The 26,723-nt window shown below is 39.0% G+C and overlaps 2 protein-coding genes across 6 annotated transcripts in view; both read right to left on the reverse strand.

Moving 5' to 3' along the window:
- Nucleotides 1-184: 184 nt before the first annotated feature.
- On the reverse strand, nt 185-9,259 carry c8b (complement component 8, beta polypeptide). Its single transcript, XM_058066401.2, has 12 exons — nt 9,103-9,259; nt 8,856-9,003; nt 7,511-7,658; nt 7,234-7,375; nt 7,011-7,143; nt 4,271-4,468; nt 3,913-4,153; nt 3,713-3,841; nt 3,492-3,655; nt 580-733; nt 447-518; nt 185-380 (listed from the first exon to the last, which is right to left on the reverse strand). The coding sequence occupies exons 1-12, from the start codon at nt 9,156-9,158 to the stop codon at nt 226-228; spliced, it is 1,740 nt and encodes a 579-aa protein (XP_057922384.2). The 5' UTR covers nt 9,159-9,259; the 3' UTR covers nt 185-225.
- A 1,148-nt stretch (nt 9,260-10,407) lies between these two features.
- The window catches only part of dab1b (DAB adaptor protein 1b), a 98,706-nt gene continuing 82,390 nt past the window's right edge, over nt 10,408-26,723 (reverse strand). For 2 of the 5 annotated variants that reach the window (XM_058066403.2, XM_058066402.2), the window contains 10 exons: nt 26,603-26,722; nt 25,413-25,451; nt 22,587-22,652; nt 21,604-21,663; nt 19,043-19,090; nt 16,999-17,110; nt 15,115-15,735; nt 13,394-13,518; nt 11,851-11,957; nt 10,408-11,634 (listed from right to left, as the gene is read on the reverse strand). In XM_058066403.2, the coding sequence (XP_057922386.2) occupies nt 11,868-11,957; nt 13,394-13,518; nt 15,115-15,735; nt 16,999-17,110; nt 19,043-19,090; nt 21,604-21,663; nt 22,587-22,652; nt 25,413-25,451; nt 26,603-26,722 (1,281 nt within the window). In that variant the 3' untranslated portion in view covers nt 10,408-11,634; nt 11,851-11,867. The remainder of the gene's footprint in view (nt 11,635-11,850; nt 11,958-13,393; nt 13,519-15,114; nt 15,736-16,998; nt 17,111-19,042; nt 19,091-21,603; nt 21,664-22,586; nt 22,653-25,412; nt 25,452-26,602; nt 26,723) is intronic. The other 3 variants (XM_078791422.1, XM_058066405.2, XM_058066406.2) reach the window with 3 other exon arrangements.

A 26,723-nucleotide genomic window follows, 5' to 3' on the forward strand; every position in this document is an offset into this window, starting at 1 on the left:
CTAACATTAGCATGCTAACACCCAGCATGCTAACGCGTGTACTTGTGTGGTGTACTTCCAAGTAGGAAGTACACCACACTTCCTACTAGGAAGTTCCAAGTAGGAAGTACACCACACAAACTAAGAGCACCAAACAGGAAGTAACCCTTCCTGACATTTCAGCAACAGTACCAATGTCACACACTTGGAGAAGATCTTTAATGGATTGTGACAAGGTGGGCTATTTCAAAAACACTCAGTCGACTCCTGTTGCAAGCCTCTGCATGGCAGGCCTCCACTGCCGGGCGCTGGGTTGTTACACTGGCGACTCCTCGTCTTGGTTCCTCCACTGCAGGAAGACCAGGAACCCCAGCAGCTCCAGCTGCCGTCGATGGCGATGTCTGTCAAGCGACATCATTGTATCTCAAGTCTGTCAAGAAAACACTCATCATGTTGTATGAACTGACCTTTTTGTCTGTTTGTGACCTCGCAGCCGTGTCCGCTGTATCCGACGGGACACACACATTCACATCTGCTGCCTGATGAGATATTATGTATCAGTAACTCAACATAATTTGTAGTAATACTATGCTCATGTACCTATGAGTACAGCTACTCCATTGTTGTGACAGGGAGCACATTGACACGAACTGGCCTCTTCCAGGTACTCAAACAGGGCTCGTTTCAAGTTTCTCTTCAAGGTGTTGTGGAGGGTGAAGTCTCTGGAGGTGACCAACTCATACAAAGGTCGCGTCTACTCAGGAAATGCAGATTCTCGGAATTAGAGTGAACTGGAACGCCTCACCAACTGAGCCTTGACAGCTTGTTTTTATTTAAAACACTTTCCACTTGGCGTCTTTTGTTGTTTACTCCCAAACTTGGCTTTAATCAAGCCTTCTATTTTGCTGTGCCAATTCTTTTTTGTTCTGTAAATGCTTCTACTTCAGTGAGTCGGGTAAAATTTCCACATATTACCATTAAAAACATATTAAGTATAAGTATAACGACTCTCTGATTATTTAAAGTTAACACAATTGGATGTGTCTTGTTTCCAGGAAAGGTTTTCTCTGCCAATGTGCTTGCTCCTGTGAGCTTCAGTAGTCTTTGCGTATAAGGTGCAATAAATCAATATAATAACTTTTTTTTGCTATAATTTATTTATTTTTTGCTGCATTTTTTTAATGATTTTGTACACCTATAAAAAACTAAATAATAACAAATAATAAGAATAATAAACAATGATATACAATAATAATAAACAATATAATAACAGCAGAATATTAAGAAAAAAATATTAAGATGTATGAAATATAAATTAACAAAAACAGCTAGTATAGGCTCCAGCAAGCCCCCGACCCTCGTGAGGATAAGAGATAGAAAATGAATGAATGAATATGAACAGAAAAAGTTGTATTCGATGCTAACATGCTAATGTTAGCATGCTAACACCTAGCATAAGGGCGCTATGTGTCTATAGTGCCTACCCCTGAAAATGCTAAAAATGTTAATATAACTAGCATACTCACATGCTAACATTAGCATGCTAACACCTAGGTTAGTAGTTAAGTTCATATTCAGCAAAATTGAATAATGAATGAAATGAATGAAAGAAAGCTAGTATGCTCATGTTAGCATGCATAATACTGTCTACCTATGAAAATGGCAAAAATGTTACTTTGCTAATGTCAACATGCTATCAATGCTAACTTGGTAATGTTAGCATGCTACCACCTCTCATGAAACTGCTGTTCATGCAAGTGTCTACCCATGAAAATGGATAAAAATGCTACTATACAAATATTAGCACGCTAGCAATGCTAACATGTTAATGTTAGCAGACTAGCATATAGCATGATAATGGTAAGTGTTTACAAATGTGTCTACCCATGAAAATAGCAAAAAATGCTAGTATTCTAACATTACTATGTTAACAACGCTAACATGCTAACATTAGCATGCTAACACCCAGCATGTGCAATGTCCCAAACAAGTGCTCTGACCATTTTGTTTTGTTAAGTTATATGTGCAAATGCTGAAAATGGTCTCAATGTTCAAAAATCCATTTTGGACCCAGACGTAGCACGCTAGCAATGCTAACATTCTAACGTTAGCAGGCTAGCATATAGCATGATAATGGTAAGTGTTTACAAATGCATCTACCCATGGAAATTTGCTATTTGTTTGCTAATATTTTTGCTATGCTATTGAATATTAGCATATTAACAATGCTAACATGCTAACATTAGCATGCTAACACCCAGCATGTGCAAAGTCCCAAACAAGTGCTCTGACCATTTTTATGTGGAGTTATATGTGCAAATGCTGAAGATGGTCTCAATGTTCTAAAATCCATCTTGGACCCAGACGTAGCACGCTAGCAATGCTAACATGCTAATGTTAGCAAGCTAGCATATAGCAATGATAATGATAAGTGTTTACAAATGTGTCTACCCATGAAAATAACAAAAAATGCTAGTATTCTAACATTAGCATGTTAACAATACTAACATGCTAACATTAGCATGCCAACGCCCAGCATGTGCAAAGTCCCAAACAAGTGCTCTGACCATTTTGTTTTGTGAAGTTATATGTGCAAATGCTGAAAATGGTCTCAATGTTCAAAAATCCATCTTGGACCTAGATGTAGCATGCTAGCAATGCTAACGTGCTAATGTTAGTAGGCTAGCATATAGCATGATAATGGTAATTGTTTACAAATGTGTCTACCCATGAAAATAACAAAAATGCTAGTATTCTAACATTAGCATGTTAACAATACTAACATGCTAACATTAGCATGCCAACGCCCAGCATGTGCAAAGTCCCAAACAAGTGCTCTGACCATTTTGTTTTGTGAAGTTATATGTGCAAATGCTGAAAATGGTCTCAATGTTCAAAAATCCATCTTGGACCTAGACGTAGCATGCTAGCAATGCTAACATGCTAATGTTAGTAGGCTAGCATATAGCATGATAATAGTAATTGTTTACAAATGTGTCTACCCATGAAAATAGCAAAAAATGCTAGTATTCAAGCATTAGCATGCTAACACATAGCATGTGCAATGTCTTAAACAAGTGCTCTGACCGTTTTTTTGTGGAGTTATTTGTGAAAATGCAGAAAATGGTCGCCATGTTCAAAAATCCATATTGGACCTAGACATAGCACGCTAGCAATGCTAACGTTAATGTTAGCAGGCTAGCATATAGTATGATAATGATAAGTGTTTACAAATGTGTCTACCCATGAAAATAGCAAAAAATTTTAGTATTCTAACATTAGCATGTTAACAATGCTAACATGCTAACATTAGCATGCTAACACCCAGCATGTGCAAAGTCCCAAAAGTCCCAAAGTGCTCTGACCATTTTTATGTGGAGTTATATCTATTCAGAACTTTTCAAGTTATTTTGAACACATACAAACCAAAACAATGTCCGCGCTACAACACTTGGTGGAAATAAAAAGGTCAACTTTCAAGTGAAATATTCGCATGATTAAAAAGTATTTACCGTTCTACGAAGGAAGTCCGGGTTGAAACGCACTCCCTCCCCCCAGAGCCTCATCAGCTGCGGGCTGGGAAGCTTCTGGGACGCCAAAGCAGTGATAGATTGAGTAGTACCGCCCCTTACCACGGTGATGGTATCTTCCACCATGCTGCCATCCTTGGTGTCCTCTACAACAATAAGCTTTAATTAAACATGTCTGTCTAGGAAAGAACTGTCGGCTTTACCTCCCATCTCGTTAAGGAGGCCATCGCAGGAGCCGCCTTGAAAGCCCACAGACACGTAAACGCCGTATATGTTGGCGCCAACTTTAAGTCCCGATTGTGTACATGACTTGTAGTCTGTCAGAGTATAATCTACAAGAACATATTAGAGACTTTTTATGTTATTATTATGGGGGAGTTATGAAATATACATCATCCATTACCTGTCTTCTCAAGCTTCTCCTTGTCCAGGATGACAGTGTACTCGTAGTCTCCTCCGAGGGCTGCTTCGGTGATGTAGTGCGTACCGTAGTCTTTGTAGATCTGCCTGTATTGGCCGTAAACATAGGACTGAGGTAATGATCGCAGGCGCTGCAGGAAGTCGGGATGCAGAATCAGGTTGTCGGACTTAAGCATATACTGGGCCAACTCCAGTTCAGCTTTGGCTCTTATGAAGCTGTAAGCCTGATTGGGAGGACATCAGAGGAACTTGTGTTGGGATTTGGATGGTTTACTACGCAAAATAATTCAATAAAGTAGAAGTGGGTTGAATAATTTAGAGCGTACGCCAAGACCTCTCACCTTGCCCGAGGCACGGCGAATCTTTTGGATTGACTTGGTGTATTTGCCTTTGTTGGAGTTGTAGCCAAATTCAAAAATCCCCGGAATGGCAAAGCCATAGGAAACAAACGTTTGGGTCATCCGCTCTTTAATGGTGTGATCCATGTAGTCGGAGTACGACTCAAAAGCCTCCAGGGTGAAATCATAGGAGCCTTTTGTCTATGGAGAGATTGACAGGACAGGATGTTCATGATTATGAACATATGAGGTAAATATGAATTTACAGTGTGTAGAAACTGGTTCATGATTAAAAAGTTATGGAAAATTTAGAAATATGTTGGAATTTACCAAAATTGCATCTTAGTCTTTGTGAAAAAGTGTTTGGCCACTTTGTGATTAAAAAAAATTTTTTTTTTGCATGTTTGTCACACTTAAATATTTCTGATCATCAAATAAATGTAAATATTAGTCAATGACATCACAACTGAAGCCTCACCCAGGCCTGATTACTCAATCACGAAAATTACTTAAATAGAAATCACTTAAAAAAAACAAAATTGACAAAAAAAAAACCCTGAAAAAAAATACAACAACAAATGAGAAAGAAAGTAATTGAGATATATCAATCTGAAAAAGACGACTCATCCAAGAGGTCACAAAAGACCCCACAACAACATCCAAAGAACTGAAGGCCTCACTTGCCTCAGTTAAGGTCAGTGTTCATGACTCCACCATAAGAAAGACACTAAGTAAAAACGGCCTGCATGGCAGAATTCCAAAATCAAAACCATTCCTGAACAAAAAGAACATTAAAGTTCATCTCAATTTTGCCAGAAAACATCTCGATGATCCGCAAGATCTTTGGAAAAACACTGAAAAAGTTGATTTTTAAAAATATCTGGCATAAAAGTAAAACAAGAACATCATTCATTCATTCATTTTCTACCGATTATCCTCATGAGGGTCATGGGGGATGCTGGAGCCTATCCCAGCTGTCTTCGGGCGAGAGGCGGGGTACACCCTGGACTGGTGGCCAGCCAATCACAGGGCACATATAGACAAACAACCATTCACACTCACATTCATACCTATGGACAATTTGGAGTCGCCAATTAACCTAGCATGTTTTTGGAATGTGGGAGGAAACCGGAGTACCCGGAGAAAACCCACGCATGCACGGGGAGAACATGCAAACTTCACACAGAGATGGTCGAGGGTGGAATTGAACTAGGGTCTCCTAGCTGTGAGGCCTGCGTGCTAAAAGAACATCATAGGAACAGTAAAATATGGTGGTGGTAGTGTGATGGTCTTGGGGCTGTTTTGCTGCTTCAGGACCTGAAAGACTTGCTGTCATAAACTGAACCATAAATTCACCCTGGAATGTTCGCCAGCCAATCACAGGGCACATATAGACAAACAACCATTCACACTCACATTCATACCTATGGACAATTTGGAGTCGCTAATTAACCTAGCATGTTTTTGGAATGTGGGAGGAAACCGGAGTACCCGGAGAAAACTCATGCTTGCACGGGGAGAACATGCAAACTCCACACAGAGATGGCCGAGGGTGGAATTGAACTCGGGTCATCATACCAACAGTAAAATATGGTGGTGGTAGTGTAATGGTCCGGGACTGTTTTGCTGCATTAGGACATAAACTGAACCATAAATTCTGCTAAAGAAGAATGTCTGGACATCTCTTGGTGACCTCAAGCTGAAACCAACTTGGGTTCTTCAGTAGGACAATGATCCAAAACACACCAGCAAGTCCACCAAAAACCAAATGAAGACTTTGGAGTGGCCTAGTCCAAGTCCTGACCTGAATCCTATTGAGATGCTGTGGCATGACCTTAAAAAGGTACTTCATGCTGTAAGACTGCGGCTGAATGACAACAATTCTGCAAAGAAATTCCTCCACAGCGCTGTAAGAAACTCATTGCAAGTTATCACAAATGCTTGATTGCAGTTGTTGTCACGCAGGACCATGTAGGTTGGATTTTTGTTTTTTTTGTCATTAAATTGACATTTTTGGGGGCGTCTCAATGACTTGTGGGTTTTTTTTCCTGCAAAGATGAGTGGGCCAAAATTCCTTCACAGCGCTGCAAGAGACTCATTGCATGTTATCACAAACGCTTGATTGCAGTTGTTGTCACACAGGCCCATGTAGGTTGGATTTTTGTTTTTTTTGTCATTAAATTGACGTTTTTGGGGGCGTCTCAATGACTTGTGGGTTTTTTTTCTGCAAAGATGAGTGGGCCAAAATTCCTTCACAGCGCTGCAAGAGACTCATTGCAAGTTATCACAAACGCTTGATTGCAGTTGTTGTCACACAGGACCATGTAGGTTGGATTTTTGTTTTTTTTGTCATTAAATTGACATTTTTGGGGGCGTCTCAATGACTTGTGGGTTTTTTTTCTGCAAAGATGAGTGCCGAAATTCCTCCACAGCGCTGCAAGAGACTCATTGCAAGTTGATTGCAGTTGTTGTCACGCAGGACCATGTAGGTTGGATTTTTGTTTTTTTTGTCATTAAATTGACATTTTTGGGGGCGTCTCAATGACTTGTGGGTTTTTTTTCTGCAAAGATGAGTGGGCCAAAATTCCTTCACAGCGCTGTAAGAGACTCATTGCAAGTTATCACAAACGCTTGATTGCAGTTGTTGCTGCTAAGAGTGGCCCAAGCAGTTTATTGATGGTAGATTTTAAATATACAGTAAGTGTTAGCAATCTAAATAATAGCCAATGGCTGATTTGTGTACCTGCAGGGTGTACTGCTGCAGGTTGTACGGTTTCCTGAATGCAACATCCTGGATGTAGTGAGGCAAACAGCTACCAGCGTAGTATCTGTTATCGAGCACAACTCCTTCCAGGTTGCTGTTCAAGATGTTGATTCTGAAATAAATCGAGAGCGTGATGTGTTTACACGGCTGAGGAATGCAATCAAATCAAATCAAAGTACTACATGGAGGGAGTAAAGCTGACCCTTTGGCGAGGTTCTCGATGCCCCAGTACTCCTCGGCGTCGTATCTGCAGGGCTTCTGACTTGTCCTGCAGCCTGCTTCGTCTGACATGTCACCGCAGTCGTCCTCCCCGTTACACTGCAGCGTTCTTGGGATACAGCGACCTGCAAGGAAGCCAAGGAGGAATGAAGTCATGTTTTTATTTTTTTTCACCCCCCCCCCTCCCAAACTGACTATTGAGTTTGTTGCATCGAAGTATAAAGTACTACATTTAAGTGCTGCTGCAGAATGTGACTCGCCTGTTTGGCTGCAGAGGAAACCTTCACACAGTGGAATGTTGTTACAGGTGTAACGTGCAGGAACGTCGCAGGCTTCCTCGTCTCGACCATAAAAACGACACGGCTGCCCTCCGAACTGTGATGGCTGAGCTAGCTTGGCGTAGCGATACTGTGGGTCGGTAAACGAGAGAAAGAGAAGCACAGACACAGTCAGAGAAAAGACAGGGAAATCCAGGAGGGGGTTTATATAAATATAGAAAAAAAACATTAAAAATCTAAAAAAAATTATATAAAATATATATGACTATATAAAAATATACAAATATTTATTTATATTTTTTATTTGGCAATTTTTTTATTTATTGTATATTTAAAAAAAATATACAATATATATAAAATATATATTAAAATTATATTAAAAAAATATATATATAAATATTTATATAAATATGTTATGTCCATCATTTGTACACTTCTTTTTATCACATCACCAGTGATGTGCAATACCACTGATCCGATACTGGGTAAAATTCAGGCTGCGATACCGAGCCGAAATACTTATATAAATACCAAATATAATGCTATATTTTATTATTATATTATTATTATTTATATTATTATTCATTCATTCATTTTCTACCGCTTATCCTCACGAGGGTCGCGGGGGGTGCTGGATTATATTATTATATATTGTTATATTATATATATTATTATATATTATATATATTATATCCAAACGTTTCCCATAGAGGGCCACTTTTATATTTTATTATTATATTATTATTATTAGTTATATTATTATTCATTCATTCATTCATTTTCTATCACTTATTTTCACAAGGGTCGCGGGGGTGCTGGATTATATTATTATATATTATTATGTTATATATATTATATATATTATATATATTCTTATATCTTATACATTATTATTATTATATAATTCTATATTATTATTATCTTATTTTATATTTTAATATTTTTTAAAGTAACGCGTGTACTCCAGATATGCTAACAAGTTATATACAAACCGGATGGATGAAATGATTCGGAATAACGAAGCACTTCGTTGGAGGCGTTTGTAACACTGGAAAAACTGCTCTCCAACATGGACAACCCCACCCGAGCCACGCCATTGGCCAATAAAGGGGCTACTAGACTCCTCCAGTTCCGCTTCCACAGTAAACGCTACAGCACTTGATTCATCTCACACGCCATCCAATTCAATCCACAACATTATTACGCTGTACTGCCAGTCGTCTCTTGTACAAAGTGGACATTTTGAACACTATTTTGGTTGCCATTTTGCGAGTTTTTCACAATAAATTTTATTTATTTTTTTTTAATGCATTACGAGAGTACTCACCCTTTTTTTCTGACAGACATCACATTGCGACCATGGACTCCACTCGGACAGAACGCAGTCCACTGGCTGAAGGAGCACATGGTTGTCCACTGAGCGAGCTTCACGGACAATCCGTCCCTCGTCGCTGGCTGATGTGACGCCGACTGCGCTACGTTGTACAAACCACACGTACAGTTAAGTGTATTACATCATTAAACATCATTGATTTGAAGAAAATAACCACGACTAACTAACTAACTAACCTTACCTGAAAATCAACAAAGTGACCAGATAGCACCGCAACTGTATGGCGGCAGAAAGCATTATGGGATGTTGTGACTGTCTGACCGTCTAAGTATGGTCAACAGAACTCGTGGTCGCCATCAGCGACTCAGGCGGAGCACGACATGGAGATACAGGAAAAAAACATCTCACGTCAAATGATTTGAGTCATGTTGACCTTTGCACTTTGCTTTTACAGACTGACACAATCCTATGACTCTTTGTTTACTCAGACAAAAACAACACTGGAAAAGTCCCATAATCCTACTTGGAGTAATACTCCAAGTATTCATAATGACTGAAGTACTAACCACAATTCATCACTTCAACATCATCTTGGACCGTAACAAAGATAAATGATTTGATAAGTGAATGTCGCAAAAAGTCAAAATAATTTGAGTCATTTCTTTTGTTTTACACTGTTATTGTTTTATCTCTTGTGTTTTTTAATTTTTATTTAAGTCACTTTTCATTTTTATTTATTTAAATTTAGATAATTTGTATTTTTTATTATTATTTGGGATTATTTTACACATTTATATCAGCCATTTTTAATTTGTTTATAATTTTTTTTAGTTATTTTACATTTTTATTATTTTTTTGCAAGTCATTATTTTATTTTAGTTTGTTTTACACTTTGAAGTCATTTTTGATTTTGATTTATTTTTTGTTTATTACTTATACTTTAAAGTTATTTGATTTTTTAAAAATTACTTTTTAGGTTTTTGTTATGTTTTTGTTTGTATTTAAGTCCTGTTTTAATTTGTTTCATTTTTTTCTTTGGTGCAAGTAATTTTTCTTACTTTTATTTATTTCAAATGACTTTTTTACACTTTTATTTTAGCCATTTTAATTGTATCGTATTATTTTTTCTTTTATAGAAGTCATTTTAAATATTTATTATTCATATTATGTTTTTTATTGTTTTTTTTATTTTTTATTTTTTATATGTTTTTTTATTATTACAGTACCATAGTAATACAAAAATATGAAAAAAACAAAAATAATAGAAACTTGTTGAAATCCATTTGAAATGGTCTACAATTCTACAAGAAAAAAATGTATATCGATTAATAAGTACTATAATAAATAAAGTTACACTACATTTCTGTATTTTTTACACTACCATATAACACTACCAAATTCCTATAAATACACAATTACTATCTTATTTAAATTAACAAATATAGCAACACTAAAAAAAATATTTTTTACACTTCCTATTGTGGATATAAGCCAGTATTATCACATAAAAAAAACCCAAAAATAAAGAAGAGAAAGAAGAAAAAAGGAAATTGTCATGATATTTTATTTGTGACTTAACAGTGGCACGGGTACAGTGTATGCGCAGGGGGGGGGGGGGGCGGGAAATAGACGTACAAAAGTCCCTTTTTCATATTTCTTAAATCCATAAATAAAATTTACAAAATATTTTGGACTATTTCATATTTCCATACACAAGCAGGGGGGTACAGTTTTTTTTTTCCAGTGTAACTCTAGCAATTTATAGCGGTACTTGGGCGGTATTCAGCCATATAAATACAAATCTTCCAGCGGTTTGATCCAGTGGGGAGGAGGACGTACGTACAGTATTCCCAAAAAGCAGAAGATGAAAACAACAAAGAGATGAAATTGCCCGATGTCCGTGACCTTTTTTTTTTTTTTTTTTTTTTTTAAAGCCACGGCGTCTGCTGGAGTGATGTCATTATTTTTCCTTCAAGTGCAAGGCCCCTTTTACAGGCTTTATTTTGATAGAGCAATGGAACACATATTCACAGTTCATATCGCAAACTAAAAACGTAAAAAAAAAAGAAAAAGAACAAAAAATGGCAGCACAAACAAACACCCAGATGTCAAAGGCGGAGGTGCTGGTTTGAGAGTGACACAGGAAGTTGGCATCCAAGAGGCAAGACAGCGACTATGGCACAGGTTGGACGCCGGGAGGAATATTTACACAATAAGAGTTTGGCAAATTTGCGTTTTTTTTTTTTTTTCCATTGATGCCTGAAAGCCATTTAGTGATTGGGTGTCACCACCTAAGAACCGGATGACTGATAAAAGAAGACGAGATGATAAAAAGAAAGCCGCAAGGAAGAGTTTTTTGCACAGCGGAGCCCACACATGTTTGCTCTCATGCACATGAACGCAGCATCCAGCATCTCGCAGTCTTTTGCTGGTGGCGGTCCACAGCGTCAAGGTCCCCCCCCCCCCGGAAGTCTCAAAAAAAAAAAAAAAAAAAAATTATTAGCGAGCAACATCAGCACGGCTTATCTTGGTCATCCTACGTGCGGTCCTGTGTCATTTTGGGCTTCAAAGATGAAAGGTCACTTCCTGGCTGAAAGGTAACATGATTGGATGAAAGAAAGAGCCACAGGCTGGTTGCCATGGTGAGGAGTTCAATGTGTGGCCAGCTCTTTAACCATTACAAAAAAAAGTCTTCCTTTTAATCCATCTCTTGACAACTTTCCTTGATTTCTTGCAAGCTTCTCTTGCGACCTTCAGAGGCCCCCCCCATCTCCTGAAAGAAGGGCATCATCACTCAAGGTGCAGTTACAAGTATGACCTTTAGGTGGCAGCATTGCGCCTTATTGAGCTAAGGAAAAATAACATTCACTGTCAAATGAAAGTGTAAAGCTAATAAAATGACTCAGTTACTAATCAAAGGGAAAAATAATAAAAATAACAAAATAAAAGCATAGTGGATGAATGAAGAGGACAGGAAATGATGAAATACCCGATGTGTGGTGTTCTCTAGCTGTCTTCCTGAGGACAGGCCTGATCCTCACATGGATCACCGCCTCCATCGGGCAATGGAGACGCCGACCTGGCGACAGGAGAGTCCTGGGAAATACAGAGGAAGCTTTAGAACTGACATCTAGTGTGCTGAGAAAAAGTGTTGGACCCCTTCCTGATTTCTTATTTCTTTGTTTGTTTGTCACACTTTCAGATTTAAATATGACAACACAATTGAACACAAAATGCAACTCAATTCGGTTTCGGCCATTTTTTATCATTTTGACTGATTTTTCACGGCACACAGAATATTGTGTCCTCGGGCTACATAGGCATGGTATACGTATATCAAATATATGTCTTCTATGTTTTTCCGTTCTTTAGTAATCAGCAATAGAACATAAGTAAGTTTCAGGAAAAAATCAGTTCCTAACAAAAAGGGGACAAAATAGGCTTTTTATGAAGTACAGATTTCAAGCATAACTTTCACTTTGGCACAAATTTAGGCGTATATATTTAGCCCGAAATGTCTACAACATGATGCCACAACATTAACAGAACTGAACTGGGCTGCACAGTGGACGAGTGGTTAGGCCGCAGGCTAAGGTTCAGTTTATGTCCTAAAGCAGCAAAACAGCCCCAGACCATCACACTACCACCACCATATTTTACTGTTGGTATGATGTTCTTTTAGCACGCCGGCCTCACAGCTAGGAGACCCGAGTTTGATTCCCCCCTACTTGTGCATGCGTGGGTTTTCTCCGGGTACTCCGGTTTCCTCCCACAATCCAAAAACATGCTAGGTTAATTGGCGACTCCAAATTGTAAAATAAAATAAACTATATTAGGAAAGCAGGAAGTGAACAAATGTAACAGTTACTGATTGTAAAAGTACCAGATGGAGGGGTAGGATTTAATAAGCTTTGCTTCTTCCTACTCCTTTTGGACATGTGGAACTGTGAACTGATTATGTAACTAAAGTAAAGTAAAGTAAAGTAAAGTAATGTAAAGTAAAGTAAAGTAAAGTAAAGTAAAGTAAAGTAAAGTAATGTAAAGTAAAGTAAAGTAAAGTAAAGTAAAGTAAAGTAAAGTAAAGTAAAGTAAAGTAAAATATATTAGGAAAGCAGGAAGTGAACAAATGTAACAGTTACTGATTGTAAAAGTACCAGATGAAGGGGTAGGATTTAATAAGCTTTGCTTCTTCCTACTCCTTTTGGACATGTGGAACTGTGAACTGATTATGTGATGCATTCAATTGTAATCTGATGCATGTTCAAATGAAATAAAACCATTACCATTACCATAAATGAGGCATTGTCAAGCATAAAGCTGGCCAAATGGACTAACTAAATAACTAAATGAACTAAAACTAATTTTTCTATTGCATCTGTTTTTTATTTTTTTTATGCCCTGGTGTTTGAGGAGCACTGACGTAGCGAGCAGATCATCCGTATGATGCTAATAAACTACAACATCACACTAGTCAGCTGTTAAATCAAATCTATGCATCTTATTGATGGATGTGCCTCCCCCCCTTTCCTTACCGACTGTTCCTCCTTGGCATGGCCGGAGTCGCCCTCGGGCTCTGCAAGGTAATCTGTCGGGAGGTCGCAAGCTTGGGTAGGGGGTCCGTCTGAGGAGGAGCTCTGTTGGAGAGCTGGAGTTGACGCTGTAAAAATGAAGAAGAAACATAAGGAAAAAGGCAATGAATTTATTCATTCATTCATTTTCTACTGCTTTTTCCTCACGAGGGTCGCGGGGGGTGCTGGAGCCTATCCCAGCTGTCTTCGGGCAAGAGGCGGGGTACACCCTGGACTGGTGGCCAGCCAATCACAGGGCACATATAGACAAACAACCATTCACACTCACATTCATACCTATGGACAATTTGGAGTCGCTAATTAACCTAGCATGTTTTTGGAATGTGGGAGGAAACCGGAGTACCCGGAGAAAACCCACAAGCAAACTCCACACAGAGATGGCCGAGGGTGGAATTGAACCCTGGTCTCCTAGCTGCACGGTCTGCACGCTAACCACTCAACCGCCGTGCAGCCGAGCTTCAAATAAAAAAGCAATTATTCATTCATTCATTTTCTACTGCTTTTCCTCACGAGGGTCGCGGGGGGGTGCTGGAGCCTATAGACATATAGACAAACAACCATTCACACTCACATTCATACCTATGGACAATTTGGAGTCGCCAATTAACCTAGCATGTTTTTGGAATGTGGGAGGAAACCGGAGTACCCGGAGAAAACCCACGCATGCACGGGGAGAACATGCAAACTCCACACAGAGATGGCCGAGGGTGGAATTGAACCCTGGTCTCCTAGCTGTGAGGTCTTTGTGCTAAAAGAACATCATACCAACAGTAAAATATGGTGGTGGTAGTGTGATGGTCTTGGGGCTGTTTTGCTGCTTCAGGACCTGAAAGACTTGCTGTCCACCATAAATTCACCCTGGACTGGTGGCCAGCCAATCACAGGGCACATATAGACAAACAACCATTCACACTCACATTCATACCTATGGACAATTTGGAGTCGCTAATTAACCTAGCATGTTTTTGGAATGTGGGAGGAAACCGGAATATCCGGAGAAAACCCACGCATGCACGGGGAGAACATGCAAACTCCACACAGAGATGGCCAAGGGTGGAATTGAACCCTGGTCTCCTAGCTGTGAGGTCTGTGCGGTAACCACTAGACCGTCGTGCCGCCCGCAATGAATTTATGAAAAGACATAAAGTAAAAAAAAAAAAAGTGTTGCTCCCTGCAACGTAAAGGCCAGCGTACGAGTCAATAAAAATGGAAATAAGGAAAGCCGCTGTCAGTGTTTTTGTTCACTTATGCACGGGAATAAAAATAGTCCTTTAGGGACCGTGTGTCACATACATCCCAAAGCATCTCCTCGGAATAAGCGTCATAAAAACATCATTTTCAAGGTTTAGCACCCACACCTGCGATCTATTATGTGTTATAAAAAAATAAAAGATGCATTGTTTCAGAAATTCCACTAAGCACGAAGCGGCGGCTGGTCTAGCCGTTACAACTCGTTTTGTCTTCCAGCTAAACTAACATGTTGGCAGTTTTGTGGGCAAAACAGGAACATGACAAGGCGCCATTGTTGCAGAAAAGTCATTCATATGCAAAACAAGCAAAGAAAGTCAGCATATGTTTTACATAATAATAATAAATGTTTTATGTCGGAGCTTGTGATTAAAAAGGGTGCAGATGGCGGTGTTGGTAATAAAAGAAACGCTTACGGGATTCGGTAGACGGCGATGTGGAGGTACCGGGGCTCAAGGTCATCCGAGACAGATCAAGGTCACTGCCTTCCTCTTCGAGGTTTGCAGCAACAGCGGGTGGTAACAGATGACTGCAGACAAGTTCGTCCGGTGCGCAAACAGGGCCCGGGGTCCCACACCTGCTCACCGACACCCCGCTGGGCGCCACTCCTGATGTAGACGGGCCCTCGCCCGCGTCCAAGTCCATGCACAGCCCGTCTTTCCCCAGGCTAAGCTGCCTCTGAAGCAGGGCGGGGTCGGCCGTGTGCTGGGGGCTGGTGATGGCCGAGGAAGGGGCGGATAAATCGCAGGCCTGGGGGCACACGGTTGTAATGGGTACCAGGCCTTGGAGCATGGCAGCTGGGATGGCGTGGCCCCCCACGCCCACAGTCTGGGCCGGCATGTAGGCCGCCATGGCCGCCCACTGCTGCTGCGTGGCTCGGAAAATGTTAGCCTGGCTCCAGATGACGGGCTGACCTCCGGGGAGGACCTGGGCCACCTGGAGGGGCCCCTGCACGGGGAAGGCTAGGGTCTGAGCCTGGGCAGGAAACGGCTGCTGCGCCCACTGGGACGCTTGCACGGGGCCCATGGTCATATAACCTGGAGGGAGGAGAAGAAATGGCGCTTGTTAAGTCTGGAGGGAAAATGGTGGAATATCACATGACTACTTTCACGTAAATCAACTTTCTTGTTAAATAATCTGTCAATTTCGTTATGACTTGCTTAATATTCTTGCAAAATTCTGGCTTTTTCTTCTTAGATTACATCTTTTTCTCGTAACATTTTGACTTTATATATGACTATATTGACTTTATATTTAATATTTTTTTAATTAAAATTTAAAAAAAAATCTTTTTAATTTTTTAAAAATATTTTCAACTTTCTTGTAAATTTTATGACTTTATTCCCATAATATTTTTTCCCCAACCCAATTTTCAAAAAATAGTTTTGTGTGTTTCATATTATATGACAAAAACATTTTTTTTCTTTAATAGTTCAATTCTAAGCTATTGAAAAATCATAAATTTTCCTGTTTATTCTTGTAAAATTGCGACCTTTTTTCTTGTTGGAATATGACTTTTTCCTCTTTATATTTTTTTATTTAATTATCATAAATTTGCAGTTGTTTTTCCCCATTTCTAATGTAGTTTTTTGTATTTTTTTTAATCTTTATAATTAAAAAAATATATATTTTCAACTTTCTTGTAAATTTTATGACTTTATTCCCATAATATTTTTTCCCCAACCTAATTTTCAAAAAATAGTTTTGTGTGTTTCATATTATATGACAAGAACATATTTTTTCGTTAATAGTTCAACTCTAAACTATTGAAAAAACATTAATTTTCCTGTTTATTCTTGTAAAATTGCGACCTTTTTTCTTGTTGGAATATGACTTTTTCCTCTTTATATTTTTTATTTTATTATCATAAAATTGCAGGTGTTTTTTCCCAATTTCTAATATAGTTTTTTGTATTTTAGTTTTAATCTTTATAATTTAAAAAATATATATTTTCAACTTTCTTGTAAATTAACAGGGAGTACATATAGCACATGTGATACTTGTGAGGCATATTTAGGGCTTAAACTGTCTGGAGGGAGGAGAAGAAATGGTGCTTGTTAAGTCTGGAGGAGAAAAGATAGAATATCACATGATCACAATATCACATGACTATAAACGTGGCCACCATGGACAAGCATCCAGTATAAATACTGCTCCTTCCTTACAGTTAAATCAAACGGAAATATCCTTCCAGGATCCATAACATCAACTAATTTCCTGTATAATTACATCATAACACATACATTTTGGCAAGGTTTTCTGTGATTCTGTGAATGGAAGAAAAGGGTTGGCAAGCTCACCTGACGGTACCGAGGTTGGGCTGAAGGGGGCGTACATCTCAGCAGGATTGTGCTGCTGCTGCTGGCGGCTGCTCCTGCTTGGGTCCAGCGTGTTGGCAGGTGATGGAGGCATCTGTGGTAGAGATCATAGTATCATCAAAGTCACCAAAAAGTCATCACCGTTGGTGTTTATTCAGCGGGGGGCGCACACACACACACACACACACACACAAAGTTGCACCTCATAACCTTGATATTTGACCTTAACACTTGTAGAACACATCTGTCACAGTCTGACTCATAATTCATTTTCCAAGCAAAACAACCAATATGTACCAATATGAGTTTTTGTACAAAACAAACTATTTTAACATTTTTTTCCCCCATATTGCATTTAATCTGAGCACAAGTGGCATAGAAAATGGTCTATGGAAATGGATGGTACTGTAATGCTGCTTCTGTCCATAAGAGGGAAGCTGACGTCATTGCAGCGCCGTGGCAAGCAGCAATGAGGCAGGCGCACACACACACACAAAATTGCACCTCATAACCTTGATATTTGACCTTTACAGTTGGAGAACACATCTGTCACAGTTTGACTCATCATTTAATTTCCAAGCAAAACAACCAATATGTACCAATATGAGTTTTTAGTACAAAACAAACTATTTTAATGTTTTTTTTTCCCCGTATTGCATTTAATTTGAGCACAAGTGACATAGAAAATGGTCTATGGAAATGGAGCTTCTGTCCATAAGAGGGAAACTGACGTCATTGCAGCGCCGCGGCAACAACCAATATGTACCTATATGAGTTTTCTTTTTTTATACTTTATTTTTTTTATTTTTTTTTAAACAAAACGTCAACAGCAATACAAACACACAGCAATACAACATGTGCACAACTGTGGTTTGTTTGACCTTGATGTTGAACTTCCGATGCTCTCGTGGGTTTTTTGAAAATATGGAATTTCCCCTTCCCCTTGCTCCTAATAAAAGCATATCTTATCTTATCTTTGCGTCACACCAAAAAAGAAAAGGAATATAAAGGTTTACGGAATCTTATGAGATAAAAGTTTAAATGTTGAACATTATCAGATAAGAAGCTGTCATGCTGATACAAATCACACAAAGCTGGGATCTAGGCTGAGCTGACTTTATTGATTTTTGTGCATTTATTAAGAAGAAAAAGGTGTAAAACATCAAAGTGGCACATCGCCTTCCTCCATTTTCCCGTTGTTTGGATACCCCATTTCAATATTGAACAAAGCTAAATTTGTTCTCAATCAGAAATCACTCCACACTCTTTATTGTTCTCGGGTTCTACCATATCTTACTTTTTGTGTGGAAATATGGGCTAATAACTATAAAAGCAATCTTCACTTGCTAAATATACTGCAAAAAAGGTCAGTAAGGATAATTCATAATGCCGCCTACAGAGAACATACTAACTCCTTATTTCTAAAATCACAAATACTTAAACTTGCTGATATAGTTCATCTTCAAACAGCTAAAATATGATATATATATATATATATATATATATATATATATATATATATACCACTATATTGACAGTTACTATGGTACCCATTATGTCACTGTATGGTCATATTACCTCGTACTTCGGCACAAGACCAAAAATAATAAATAATAAAAATAAAAAAAAAAATAAAACTTAAACTATATTAGGAAAGCAGGAAGTGAACAAATGTAACAGTTACTCATTGTAAAAGTACCAGATGGAGGGGTAGGATTTAATAAGCTTTGCTTCTTCCTACTCCTTTTGGACATGTGGAACTGTGAACTGATTATGTAACTAAACTAAACTAAAATATATTAGGAAAGCAGGAAGTGAACAAATGTAACAGTTACTGATTGTAAAAGTACCAGATGGAGGGGTAGGATTTAATAAGCTTTGCTTCTTCCTACTCCTTTTGGACATGTGGAACTGTGAACTGATTATGTGATGCATTCAATTGTAATCTGATGCATGTTTAAATGAAATAAAAACCATTACTATTCCTGAAATGATTGTGACTGACAGTGAATTTGACTTGACTCACCGAAGGAGGAGTGGACATGTCTCCGAAAAGATCGAAGTGGTTGATATTCTGTGAACGGAACCAAAAGGGGGAAGAGAGAGCAAAAAAAGTACAGTGACACATCACGAAATAGAAAATTCAATAGTCATACATGGTTGGATTCGTCAGCACATAGACCACGGTGACGGTGGTGGAGTTGGCGGGTGATGAGGGTGGGGTGGGGCGGGGGGGGGCAGTGACAGCTATTCACTCGGGCGTTTGTGCCGCGCATGGAAAGAAACAACTATCCCTTTGTTCCATTATCAGAAAATGGATCTAGAACGGGCCTTTCATGGCCGGCTATAATTGAGTGGGTAAAAGGGGGCTATTCAGTCTCATAAAACAGACTGATTAGATATTCTTGTGTCTGCCAATCAAAAGGGTCCTGTGAGAGTCTGACCTGCTTTTAGAACGCTGACGCCGCTACGCGAGAGCAGATCTCCTTGTGACAGAGGAGCAGATGAAGGAAGAAGCTCCTTCCAAGCACCCGTCTGAGACAAAGAGGCCGCGTTATGAGTACAAATGACCCCTTTGCGAGGGGTGAGGGTTGGGACGCGGCGATTACGCCCGGCTATGGAAGCGCTACGTTGCATGAAATGGATCTGGAGAAGAGGAGGAGGGGAGGGGGGGGGGGCATGCATAAGCAGACAATGAATCACCACAAAAGCGCACACAACACCAGGATTTGCATGCTATAAATAAAAAGAGCGACGTGTGGAAAACAGAACATTCCCAGAACTGAAAGAAAGAGAAGACATGGGAGACACATCCCAGCAATCAGTGTCGCTGCAAACGGGCCTTTTTTTTTTTTATGTCCTCGTTGACATAACGGATCGCACAGTTTGCACTTTGTGACCACCGAGGGCTTGCGGAATGGCTCCGGGTTTTCCAGAGAAGTAAACAAGTGTACACAGGGGTCTCTCCCTGCAGGCGCTGACACACATCAGGGGAGCTCTTGGCTCTGGAAAAGCTCCGACTGAATGAACAGACAAGCAGTAACACTTAAGAGATATGGAGGCGCTGCTACTTATACCAGCAACCGGGGCTGGATGAGTGAGATAGTGAGGGGGCCGAGGCAGGTTATCTCTTCGGTTAACGCTGAGCAACAAGCATAACAACAGCGGCGAGGGAGTAGAGTTTACTTAGCAGGAATAAAATGCCTTTCTAAGCATGGCGGATAGAATGATTTCTTTCAAAAAAAATCAACCAGAGTGCTTCTTTTCACTTAGATTAGGGGTGTCCAAACTTTGTGAGTTTTCCTCACATTTTTTTCGTTTTCAAATATTTCAAATTTCTTCTGAAATAATCTGTCAATTTCGTTATGACTTGCTTGATATTCTTGCAAAATTCTGACTTTTTTTTTTTCATCTTTTTCTCATAACATTTTGACTTGAATCTCAAAAACGTATAATTTTTAAAAATATTTTCAACTTTCTTGTAAATTTTATGACTTTATTTCCGTAATATTTTTACCCCAATCTAATTTTCAAAAAATAGTTTTGTGTGTTTCATATTATGACAATAACATATTTTTTCTTTAATATTTCAACTCTAAGCTATTGAAAAAAAACATTAATTTTCCTGTTTATTCTTGTAAAATTTCAACATTTTTTCTTGTTGGAATATGACTTTTTCCCTCTTTATATTTTTTTATCATAAAATTGCAGTTTTTCTCCATTTCTCCAGTTTTTTTCCCCAAGTATCTTTACTTTTTTCTTGTACATTTTGTGATTTAGAATATTTGTTTCATTCCCATAAAATTAGATTTTTATTCTCGTAACATTAGAACTTCTACTGCTAATTTATTCATTGTTTTGTTTGTTTGTCATAATAATACGATTTAAAAAAAAGTTTTTTAGGCTACTAAAATTATGGAATTTTTTTAATATTATTATTTTTAATATTATGACATTCTTTTTGTAAAATTATGGCCGTTTCTCATAATATTTTGACTTTATTCTCATAAAATTAGAGCTTTTTTCCTCCCAATTTCTGCAGGTTTTAAAAATGTTGTTCTTGGAATTTTTTTTCTCATGATTCTGACTTTATTCCCACAATATTATAATTTTTTTCTGCAAACTAAAAATTTTTAAATTTTTAATTTTTCCAAAAATTATATTTTTTTGTTATTTTGTTCTCTTATAATAATATTATGATATTGTTGTTTATTAGATTACAACTTTTTTTCTCTTAATATTTTGACTGTTGACTGTTTTCTTGTTAAATTCTATTTTTCGAATGCAGATGGCCCCCCGGGCCGCACTTTGGACACCCCTGACTTAGCTGCTTGTCGCTCAGGGAACGCTTGATGGGTGGCTATATGATGGCTACACTGCATGCAGCTCAAGAAGAAGCAGCTATCCCGCCTACAAACCTCTCATCTTCCAAGAATAGGAGAATGAAGCATCCTCCCTTTGTATTTAATATTTGATGGCTGACCAATCTGACCAATCAGATTCCCATCAACAGGATCCTTCAGAGAGGTTTGCGGGCAGGTGGAAGAGGAATAAAGAAAGAAATAATAGAAAATAAAAAACACCTACAGTCATGAAATGGCGTTTGGGGACATCATAGATGCCTTCCTTCTGCTGACTGGTTGGGACCTGCATTGGATCGGAGGTCGATTGAAATGTAAATAACATGGCAACACTGCTTTGCATCTTATTATTTCATATCAGCAGCTGAGACATGTTGACTAAAGTAGAAAAAAAAAAAAAAAGCTTACGACATCCATTTTGATTCAGTTCATTTGTTATGTAATTGTATCTTTTGGAGCGATGGGATTATGCAAATTCTACAGTTGTGCCGCTGAAAAATCAATTGCGGGTTTAAATCAATATTGATTGCAAACAATGGCTGAGGATGTTGGGTAAGTATTAGGAGGGCCTATTGTTATTCCGCACCAGCGCAGCTCATCTGACAATAAGATATCGCATCGGCTAATATTTCCCCTCACAGTCACGGCACAACGAGCTGTCGCTTTTCACCTCTCCGCCTGTTGGTTAACTTTTAGCCGCCCCCCCCACCAACCCACCCACCCACACACACAAGTCGATTGATCTTGTTTCACTGCCAGATCAAATGGCATGGCATGTGATTAATCTCTCTCCATTTCACTGCATCTTTCATCTTCACAGGAAGATGCAGAGACGAGAAAAGGAAGGATAGGAGGAGGACGACGACGACGTCGGATTAAGCCATACACAACAGGTCCCTGGAGTCTCAGCTGGTCCTTGAAGTGGTCTTAAGGGTGGGGGGAAAAAAACAAGTCAAAAGGCCTGAACCGCAACAGATTAAAAACTGACTGCGACGCTTCTCATATTCTGACATCTTCAACGCAAACCTCCACGCTTCCTTCATCCTCAGCCCTTTTTTTTTTTTTGACGCCTGATTTGAACCTGAATCTGCAGAAATGTCTCAGCTTGATGAGTCGCTGTTAGTTCTACCATCAGCTATAATCATAAGGGGGTTAGGAAAAAAAAATAATAATAAAAAAAAGGGGAGGGGGGGTGCTTTGTTTTTGTACCTGATAAACGCTCTCCTCTGATTGGGGGCCACGGAGGGGTTCGTGTCCAGCCTCAAACACTATGTACTACAGAACAAGGTGTGGAAGTGCAGAGAGGGGAAAACACACAGTAAAGAAATATGACACATGATGGGTATAAATGACAGCACACAGAGGGGAGGGAGGAAGGGGGTGGGGGCGTGGGTGGTTGGTATGGAGTTGGGGAGTGAAATGAGACCAAGGGAGGGTGTAAAAAAAGCAAAATGGAGCATTAAGGGAAAGGGGGATGAGGAGAGAAAGAATAAAAAAAAAGGTGTGAGGAGGAAAGAGCACAAGTATAAAAGGTCAGGCAGTAGTTCATAGCAAATGTGGAGGTCGTAACAGCAACATCATGCTCCACATCGAAGAGATTTCAGCTGTCTTTCATGGATGACATCTTCTAACGCTTTTATGGATCTCATATTAAAGGAATAGTTCACAAAAGATGCATATTTAGATTTAGCCTATCCTAGAACCATGTGACTTCCCACCAGCCTATCAGAAAAATATACAGGTGCATCTCAAGACGTTTGAATAATTCACTATTACGAGAAAAAAAACAATTAATTCATTTTCTACCAATCACAGGGCACATATAGACAAACAACCATTCACACTCACATTCATACCTATGGACAATTTGGAGTCGCTAATTAACCTAGCATGTTTTTGGAATGTGGGAGGAAACCGGAGTACCCGGAGAAAACCCACGCATGCACGGGGAGAACATGCAAACTCCACACAGAGATGGCCGAGGGTGGAATTGAACTCGGGTTTCCTAGCTGTGAGGCTTACGCGCTAACCACTCGTTCACCATGCAACCCATGAAATAAGATTCCTTATTTATTAATGGAATATTTTCGTAATTAAAGCAAAGGAAACAATTTTAAGGGCCTTCTAAAAACGGTGATTAAAATGATTAGAGTCCTCTAGACATGAAATAACACCCCTATAGTAACATTTACACTTGTGTTACCCAATATAGTAGACATAATAAAAGTTCATTCATTCATTCATTTTCTACCGCTTATCCTCCCGAGGGTCGCGGGCGGAGCTGGAGCCTATCCCAGCTGTCTTCAGGCGAGAGGTGGGGTACACCCTGGACTGGTGGCCAGCCAATCACAGGGCACATATAGACAAACAACCATTCACACTCACATTCATACCTATTGGAGTCGGACAATTTGGAGTCGCCAATTAACCGAGCAATTAACCCGGAGAACATGCAAACGCCACACAGAGATGGCCGAGTGTGGAATCAAACCCGGGTCTCCTAGCTGTGAGGCCTGCGTGCTAACTACTCATCCGCCGTGCAGCCCTATTTATATCATATTTTGCCTTATTATGTCTACTGTGTTGGGTTTTCAAGTGTAAATGTGACTGTAGGGATGCTATATCATGTCAAGAGGGCTCTAATAATGTTTTTAAAAAGTAATGAACAGATTTTCTCTGCTTTACTACAAAAATATTAAATTTATTAATATTGAATCCTATATTGCGAGAATTCATTTAACGTCAGGAATCAGTGTCTTGGGTCCCCTGAAAGCGAAAAACGGCTTCCATAGTTCTTTCGGTGTAGACATGTGACTGTAGGGGTGTTATTTAATGTCTAGAGATTAACCTAGCATGTTTTTGGAATGTGGGAGGAAACCGGAGTACCCGGAGAAAACCCACACATGCACGGGGAGAACATGCAAACTCCACACAAAATGGCCGAGGGTGGGATTGAACTTGGGTTTCCTAGCTGTAAGGTGCGCGCTAACCACTCGATCGCCGTGCAGCTGAGAAAAAAAAACTCTCAAGATAATAACTTGCTCATTTAGCCGGTCTCCATATATTGCCGCTTCATAGCGCTTAGTCGCTTTGTCTCTGTGAAGGGAGGGGAGAGGCGGGGCCGCTAGCATACACACATAGCAAAAAAAGCAATGCAAGGTAATGTTGTAGAAATTAGGAGGGGGGAAAAAAGACGCCACCAACGCCAGATGCCATCGCCCCCTGTGGAATATGAGCTCATCAATCATTGTTTGGGCACAGAGAATATTGCGTTCAATGGCTATATAAACATCAGGAAAAAAAAGCTTCCATTCTTTCGTAATCAGCAGTAGAACATAGGTAAGTTAAGTAAGTAAATTAATTGAGATGCACCTGCAGTGACCGTTTTAAATTCAGTCATATAATGTACCCCATTTATGTATAATAATACAATACATTTTGCTTTTCATTTGAGAAAGGAAATAGTAATTAATTGTAATTTACACTCAAAACAATAAGTTTTGCGGGCCCTTTTCCTAGCACAACACAGTAATAAAGTCTTAAAATGTCGAACTATTCCTTTAAATTCCCGGCCCTCGATCTGGAGTTTTGTCAACCAACACCAACATAACTCAAAGCTGCAAAATGAATGAGCTTTATGCGGACTTCAAGAGCAACATACAGGTGACTTGGGAGGTGTTTGGATGTATGAGTTGAGAGTCAAGAGTTAGTGTTGTCTGTATTCAGTGTGAGCAGAAACACAGAGACGTAGAACAAGTGCAGCCAAAGGGTGGGTGGGTGGTTGGGGAGGGGGTCAATCACAATTCTGGGTGGGAGCATATCTTTGGAGAAAACTGGAACATGGACAACATAAAAAAATATGGTTTAACAACATTGCAGCTGGCAAATGGACGTTGAATGGTTGAACAAAACTGTCTGCGAAGGGGATCACTAGGGGTGGCGGAATTGAATGAATCATTCATTTGAGCGGGTTGGTGACTATATAGAATATGCAAATGAAGGATCAAAATCAAAGAGGAGTTCTTGCAAGTCTACCTGGTAAACTGGATCGTCCACTTCGTCCTCCAGGATGGTCTGTGCAGCGGGGCGGATAGATGGCAGATGACACATTTACTTTTTTTAAATCGGCAACACAAGACACTAAATGACACAGTTCATTCTCATGTCACAGACACATTGTCACACAATGCAAGTTTTATATGAAAAAATGAGGACAGCATATCATGAAAGAGCCAGAGGACTCGGGGCCCACAGTAAAAATAGAGCAAAAATAGTATTTTCATTTAAAGTCATATTGGGACATGTTGGTACATTTGCAAAAATAAAGCAAAAATAGAGCAAAAATTGTATTTTCATTTAAAGTCATATTGGGGCATGTTGGTATATTAGCAAAAAATAGAGCAAAAATAGTATTTTCATTTAAAGTCATATTGGGGCATGTTGGTATATTTGCAAAAATAAAGCAAAAATAGAGCAAAAATAATATTTTCATTTAAAGTCATATTGGGGCATGGTGGTATATTTGCAAAAATAAAGCAAAAATAGAGCAAAAATAGTATTTTCATTTAAAGTCATATTGGGGCATGTTGGTATATTTGCAAAAATAAAGCAAAAATAGCAAAAATTGTATTTTCATTAAAAGTCATATTGGGGTATGTTGGTATATTTGCAAAAATAGATCAAAAATAGTACTTTCGTTTAAAGTCATATTGGGGCATGTTGGTATTATTGCAAAAATAGAGCAAAAAAAGAGCAAAAATAATATTTTCATTTAAAGTCATATTGGGGCATGTTGGTATATTTGCAAAAATAGTATTTTCATTTAAAGTCATATTGGGGCATGTTGGTATATTTGCAAAAATAGAGCAAAAATAGTATTTTTATTTAAATTCATATTGGGGCATGTTGGTATATTTGCAAAAATAGAGCGAAAATAGTATTTTCATTTAAAGTCATATTGGGGCATGTTGGTGTATTTGCATGGACACCTTTTGAGTGCTAAGTTGCTGTGTGATGAATTTAGTGGTGCTAGGAGGATGGTGTTGTGGTCGTATCAAATACTGACGGTCCGGGGACATAACCCCCCCCATGAAATGTGGGGCTCTACTGTATATTTTGGAAAAAAAACATTATCTGTACTGCACATCAGAGGGAGATTTCTCAAGTGTGAATCAATTATTATGTGTTCTCATGCCTGAATGTGAAAGCTAATGCCACATTCCTACCTGGTAGACCGCCTGCTCACAGTGTTTGTCCTTCTGGGCCTTTTTCTCCATGTCTTCTCGCTGCTTTATGTCGTAGATGAGCGTGAAGAGATCACGCAGGTCAATGATGAGAGGCTCCGCC

Source organism: Doryrhamphus excisus, linkage group LG6, assembly GCF_037039965.1.
Source record: "Doryrhamphus excisus strain RoL-2023G ecotype Guam linkage group LG6, RoL_Dexc_Guam_v1.1, whole genome shotgun sequence".
Lineage (NCBI taxonomy): Eukaryota > Metazoa > Chordata > Actinopteri > Syngnathiformes > Syngnathidae > Doryrhamphus > Doryrhamphus excisus.